Source organism: Mustelus asterias, chromosome 30 (genome assembly GCF_964213995.1).
Source record: "Mustelus asterias chromosome 30, sMusAst1.hap1.1, whole genome shotgun sequence".
In the NCBI taxonomy this organism is placed as follows: domain Eukaryota; kingdom Metazoa; phylum Chordata; class Chondrichthyes; order Carcharhiniformes; family Triakidae; genus Mustelus; species Mustelus asterias.
This window is the reverse complement of record NC_135830.1, coordinates 5,139,496-5,146,690: the sequence shown is the minus strand read 5'-3', so window position 1 is coordinate 5,146,690 and position 7,195 is coordinate 5,139,496. Positions and strand designations below refer to the sequence as shown.

Here is a 7,195-nt window from a genome sequence, read left to right as displayed (position 1 = left end):
AAAGCATCAAGACACACACACTCACCTGAGAGAGAGTGTTCCAGTGACCTGACTGTGGAAAGACCAGTTACACAGCCTGAAAAAACATCATACCTTTCACAATGCGGAGAAATGTACAGGTGTCCTGTGTGAGGCTCCAACTGAACATCCAACCTGGAGAGACAAATGAATAACTGAATTATGGAGAAAGCATGGACATGTGGTGATTGTGGGATGGGATTAATGTTCCCATTTGAACTGGGAAATGATCAATACAGTCACACTGCGGAGGGACCGTTCACCTTCTCCATGTGTGGAGATGGATTTACTCAGTTATCCAGTCTGTCGACACACCAGCCAGTTCATTCCGGGGAGAGGCCGTTCAGATGCTCCATGTGTGGGAAGGAATTTGCTGACTCGTGACCTGCTGGCGCATGAGCAAGTTCACACTGAGGAGAGCGCATTCATCAGGCCTGTGTGTGGCAACGAATTCACTCAGTCATCGCAGCTCACTGAACATCAACATGTACACAGTGATCAGAGACTTTTTTAATGTTCTGACTGCGATAAGAGCTTTAAGAGCAAAAGGTATCTGCAAATACACCAGCGACTTCACACTGGGGAGAGACTGTTCATCTGCTCTGAGTGTGGGAAGAGATTTGTTCAGTCATCTGACTTTCTCGCACACCAGCGAAGTCACACTGGGGCGAGGCCATTCATCTGCTCTGTGTGTGGAAAGTGATTCACTCAGTCATACCAGCTTCTGTTGCACCAGCGAGTTCACACTGGGGAGAGACCATTCACCTGCTCCGTGTGCGCTAAGGGATTCACTCAGTCATCAGACCTACTGGTACACCAGCGAGTTTACACTGGGGAGAGGCCATTCACCTGCTCCGTTTGTGGGAAAAGATTCTCTCAGTCATCCCAACTCCTCAAACACCAGCGAGTTTACACTGGGGAGGGGCCATTCACCTGCTCCGTATGTGGGAAAAGATTCTCTCAGTCATCCCAACTCCTGAAACACCAGAAAGTTCACACTGGGGAGAGGCCATTCACCTGCTCTGACTGTGGAAGGGATTCACTCAGTCATCCCATCTGCTGAGACACCAGCGAGTTCACACTGGGGAGAGGCCGTTCACCTGCTCAATGTGTGGGAAGGGAATGGAGGGATACAAACGATTGGTCTAGTTGGACCAAGGAGCGGCACAGGCTTGGAGGGCCGAAGGGCCTGTTTCCTGTGCTGTACTGTTCTTTGTTCTTTGATTCACTCAGTCATCACAGCTTGGGACACACCAGCGAGTTCACAAATGACTGCAAGAATTAGATTCTGCTTTCAATCATATTGAAGACTGAATGTGTGGGTTAATCCTGATGTGTGTAAGAAAGCCACTCCCTTCCATGGTTTAGAGCTCTTAGATATGGAACAGAAGCTCCTTTACAACTATATTTAGAGTCAGAAAGAATGCTGGAAACATGATGTCAAATCAGAGATTGGTGTAAAACTGGGATCTGTTCCTGACAAAGTAAAACGGCAGGTTTAACTTTACAGTCTGAAAATAGTACGAAGATTGAAAATGTTTGTGTGAAAATCCTGAATCTACCAATGTAAGGTAACGATAACATCAAGTTACATTTCTATCTGGAACCTTTGGCCATCTCTCCCCTGCCATTGACTTCAGTGATAGAAACTGACTTGAAATCTGTCAACATTAGAAAACTATTTATAAATAATTTGAGGGTTTTTTACAGTTGGGATCTTTCTCTGTTCTCTCCACTCAAGATATTAGATACCAGACTTTCTCCTGTGAATATCCAGCTGGAGTTTTGGGCCCTGATGTGTTTCTTTGTTCATCTTATTGACTCTAAATATTGAACCTTGTGGTTTCAGCCGCTGATAATCAAGCTCCCAACAACAGATTGTCTTTTACTGACTTTATTAACAGCACTGCAATAATACAGACAGAGTAATTCCTCACATGGTTCCAGTACTCAGTGAAGTACTTTTTAAAAATTCATTCATGGGATGTGGATGTCACTGGCTTGGCCAGCATTTAGTACCCACCCTAATAACCCTTGAACTGAGCGGATTGCTAGGCCATTGCAGAGGGCATTTAAGAGTCAACCACATTGCTGTGGATCTGGAGTCAAAGATGTGCCAGACCAGGTAAGGACGGCAGATTTCCTTCCCTAAACACATTCGTGAACCAGATGGGTTTTTTTTACAACAATCGACAACAGTTTCATGGTCATGAGACTTTTAACTCCAGATTTTTATTGAATTCAGATTTCACCACCTGCCGTGATGGGATTCGAACCCTGGTCCCTGAAGTATTACCTGGGACTCTTGATTACTAGTCCAGCGACAATATCACTCTGCCACTGCCTGCCTTTTATATGAAATTTATCTGCATCTCCGAGCCTGTAACGGTGTATTGGTCTGTAATTTTAACATAATCTAATTCAATATTCCTTCTTTAATATCCTGTCTACCACTTCCCTATTACCTGATGAATTTGTTAATTGTTATTATTACTGGATTGTCACAGTTTCCATGTGTTTAACATGATTATTTAGTCTGTACCTGAATTTTATGATTTTTTGATACAAGTTACAAAGCAATTCAGCCTTTTGGCTGTGATCCTGTTTCTTGAATGAAATATCATTCGATTTAAAAAGTTACCCAGTCTGGAGAACAGAGATAATACAGTGGATTCAGAACTCTCTCCTCCTCAGCTCTGATCTAACAAGCTGCAGCTACACGAGAGATATTCATGTTTAAATTGTTCACGACAGTTGTGATCTGACCCTGTTCAAACTGTAACCAGAATGATATGTGTGCATTGTTCTGAGTGTGAGCACAGGTTGTGTCACTGTCACAAACACATACCATTTCCTTGGTTCATATCTCCACACAAAGACCAGCTCTTTACACATCCCCTTTCTGCACAATCACAGCAACATGAGCAAGGATATGAGGCTCATTACTTTTCACCCACATTTCATAACAGCAAAGGCTCCACTGTACAGGAGCACACTGACCGGAGAAGAGTCTAATCAGCCTGCAGGCTCCTGTTAAATACAGAGCAGTACAGGAACACACTGACAGTGTAACACTGTCTCATCAGCCTGCAGGCTCCTGTTAAATACAGAGCAGCAGAGGAACACACTGACAGTGTAACACAGTCTCATCAGCCTGCAGGCTCCTGTTAAATACAGAGCAGCAGAGGAACACGCTGACAGTGTAACACTGTCTCATCAGCCTGCAGGCTCCTGTTAAATACAGAGCAGTACAGGAACACACTGACAGTTTACACTGTCTCATCAGCCTGCAGGCTCCTGTTAAATACAGAGCAGTACAGGAACACACTGACAGTGTAACACAGTCTCATCAGCCTGCAGGTTCCTGTTAAATACAGAGCAGTACAGGAACACACTGACAGTTTACACTGTCTCATCAGCCTGCAGGCTCCTGTTAAATACAGAGCAGTACAGGAACACACTGACAGTGTAACACAGTCTCATCAGCCTGCAGGTTCCTGTTAAATACAGAGCAGTACAGGAACACACTGACAGTTTACACTGTCTCATCAGCCTGCAGGCTCCTGTTAAATACAGAGCAGTACAGGAACACACTGATAGTGTTACACTGTCTCATCAGCCTGCAGGCTCCTGTTAAATACAGAGCAGCAGAGGAACACACTGACAGTGTAACACAATCTCATCAGCCTGCAGGTTCCTGTTAAATACAGAGCTGTACAGGAACACACCGACAGTGTAACACAATCTCATCAGCCTGCAGGCTCCTGTTAAATACAGAGCAGCAGAGGAACACACCGACAGTGTAACACAATCTCATCAGCCTGCAGGCTCCTGTTAAATACAGAGCAGTACAGGAACACACTGACAGTGTAACACAATCTCGTCAGCCTGCAGGTTCCTGTTAAATTTGCTGAGACGATTTCAATTGAAACCAGGTTTGCAGGCATCATGTTCCATTCACATGTCAAAGAAGAGAGAGATGTTTTGGGACAGGGGTGAAGTCCAAGAGTCAAAAACAACAAGCAGACTTGGTTTTAGCTTTATTGATCACAGGACTGTGACCGATAACTTCCCTGGATCCCAGCACCAGGAGAGACACTCTGGAAAATATGGGGAGCTGAGAATTGTCCACGAGAATAACCGAAGGCGTGAGAACTGAAATAATCTAGAGTTCGAAATGAGCAAAGGCCCCAAATGAAGCTGGTAGCAGGACATCAATTAGTCTCCTCTTCCATTGGAGAAATATTAACACAGCACTGCGCATTTCCATAAAAACTGACTTAGTGACATTTATCTAGAATATCAATAACTCCTATAACAGGGTTGGAGTTTAACATGAGCAGAAACACACAATGGAAGTGATTGACAGAATCCCACCCTTGCACAAAAACTTACTGATGTCTCAATAGGTGTTGTGACTGAATAAGTCCCTTCCCACAGACAGAGCAGGTGAGCATCCACTCTTCAACACAAATGCATTGGTGTGTCTGCAACTCACTCTTCTCTCATTCGTAATGTTTAAAAAGTAATTTTTCAGTGTGAACATGTTGATGCAAACTGAGAGTGTCTAACCGAGTGAATTCCTTCCCACACTTGGAGCAAGGGAACGGCCTCTCCCCAGTGTGAACTCGCTGATGCCTCAGCAGGGTGGATGACTGAATGAATCCTTTCCCACACACTGAGCAGGTGAACGGCCTTTTTCCCGTGTGAGTCTGCTGGTGTCTCATCAGTGTGGCTGACTGAGTGAATCCCTTCCCACACACAGAGCAGATGAATGGCCTCTCTCCAGTGTGTGTGTGTTGGTGCTGTTTCAAGTGCTTTTTGCTCTTAAAGCTCTTCTCACAGTTGGAACATTTTAAATGTCTCTTATTGGAATGAGAGCGTTGGTGTGACTGCAGGTGTTGTGACTGAACAAAACCTTTTCCACACACACAGCAGATGAACGGTCTCTCTCCTGTGTGACTGCGACGATGAGTTTCGAGATGGGAAGGATAATTGAATCCCTTCCCACAGTCCTCACATTTCCATGGTTTCTCCATAGTGCCAGTGTCCTTGTGTCTCTCCAGGTTGGATGATCAGTTGAAGTCTTGTCCACACACACAACATATGTACAGTTTCTCCCAGCTGTGAATGGTGTGATGTTTTTTCAGGCTGTGTAACTGGTTTAAGCTTTTTCCACAGTCAGTTCACTGGAACACTCTCACTTGGGTGTGTGTCTCAGTGCTTTTCCAGTCACATTGGTGTTTGAAATCTTCTCCTCCAGGCAGAACAGACAAACATTTCTCCTTCCAAGTTCAAAGTCTCAGGATATTCAGGTCCAAATAAGCCGATACTCAATCTGATTTTTATGTGATGTTTTCTCACCTCACCTGTAAAAGGAGTTAACAAAAATCGTCATGGTCAATCGAGATAGAAATTCAGTCCAAAGATGTGCGAGTTAGGTTGATTGGCCATGCTAAAAAAAAATTGCCCTTCGTGTCCTGAGATGCGAAGGTTAGAGGGATTATTGGGTAAATATGTAGGGATTTGGGTGTAGGGCCTGGGTGGGATTGTGGTCGGTGCAGACTCGATGGGCCGAATGGGCTCTTTCTGTACTGTAGGGTTTCTATGATTCTATGAAATTCTGAACAGACAATTCGAGTTTGTCTGGAACATATTTTCCTCTCTTGTTCCCCCAAATCAGTAAATCCCTGTACCACACACTCTCCCTCCTCCCTGGGCTGAAATCCAAACCCATCTCACCATTTCTTTCCTCCACTCCCAGTTTTCTCCCTCCCTCTCCTCTGTCTGGGTTCAGTTCTCCAGCTGCTGTCTGCCGAATGACAATAAAACCAATGGGTCTTATTGGGGCCTCCAGCGGGTGTTTGTGAATCCTCCATGCCCACCTCCCAGGGTTTCCTTCCTTCCCAGAGATCAGTCCTCATTGATTTGAGGCCAAAGTGTAACCTCTTATTTATTGTCCCCCTCCCCCATCCTCTGATGTGAACCATCCTCCAGTGGCTGAGCCAGGATGGGGCCGTTAACCTGGGCCTGTTCCCGGGAGGGAGGGAGGGAGAAGCCCCGCAGCTGCAAACCAGGGAGCTGACAATGATTCTGAAGGGTTTGCGGATCCACAAAGTGTTTCCAAATCCTCCCAGCCACCGCCTAACGCTGACTCCGCTTCTCCGGGACAAACAAGCGCCAAGGACAGCAATGACACTGCGCATGCTCCACATCACAATGCCCGGGGATTGATTGACAGCAACTCCGGACCAATAGGAAGAGGGGGCGGGGCTGGAGGACCGAGCAGGAGCGGCTGGTCCTCCATCCAATCGGAGGGAATGGGGGGCGGGGCTGAGGTGTCCCCATGGAACGCACAATAAGGGGTTCGCATGCGCAGTAATGTTAGTCTGGAGCATGCGCAGTAAGCAACGGCGTTTGCAGCACGCCGTGTGGGTGATAGCAATCGGAGAGAAGTTCCTCTGTCTCATCAGCAGCCGGTAAGGATGCAGAAACGTAGAGGGAGCAATGGAACCGGCGGATGGACGTAGAGGGTTTCTAAATACCTGGTCAAGGCCCCAAATCTCGAAAATGAGCCCGTCGGTCTGTGTTTGCAACTTCCAGTCTTTTTTCCGAGACGAGACGAAGGTTAACGGCCGCCATCTTGATTCAGCAGGGAGGAGAGCGCATGCTCTCGGTGACGCAACACAGTGGGCGGGGCGTCATGTTTCTGCTTCCCCTCCAGGTCCTAGCTCCCGGCCCTATAATACAATGACCAATAGGTTTCCAAACAGCTTCACCCACCCTCAGACTGTAGCTGCTGTTTGCAGCCTCGATGAGTCCATGGGCCATGTACATATTCAGTGTGAGAGGTTGCAAACTCTGTATAGTTACCTAAAGCGGTTACACAGCTTTTGGTTACACTTCAGCCCCAGGCTCCTCATGTTTACATAGAAACATACATAGAAAATAGAAGCTGGAAGTCGGCCGTTCGGCCCTTCGAGCGTGCGCCGCCATTCATTATTGTCATGGCTGATTATCAAATTCAATACCCTGATCCCTGTCACCCCAAGATATTTATCTCATTGAAATCAGGCTCTACTTCCACTTTTGAAGAACGTGAATCCAAAGATTCATGACCCTCTGAGAGAAAAACATCTCGTCTCTGTTTTCAATGGGCAATGCTGTTTTTAAAAAC

The 7,195-nt window shown here is 46.2% G+C and overlaps 1 protein-coding gene across 1 annotated transcript; it reads right to left on the bottom strand.

Moving 5' to 3' along the window:
• Positions 1-1,905: 1,905 nt before the first annotated feature.
• Positions 1,906-6,683, bottom strand: LOC144480986 (uncharacterized). Its single transcript, XM_078200611.1, has 2 exons — positions 6,564-6,683; positions 1,906-5,387 (listed from the first exon to the last, which is right to left on the bottom strand). The coding sequence occupies exon 2, from the start codon at positions 5,055-5,057 to the stop codon at positions 4,524-4,526; it is 534 nt and encodes a 177-aa protein (XP_078056737.1). The 5' UTR covers positions 5,058-5,387; positions 6,564-6,683; the 3' UTR covers positions 1,906-4,523.
• Positions 6,684-7,195: the final 512 nt, after the last annotated feature.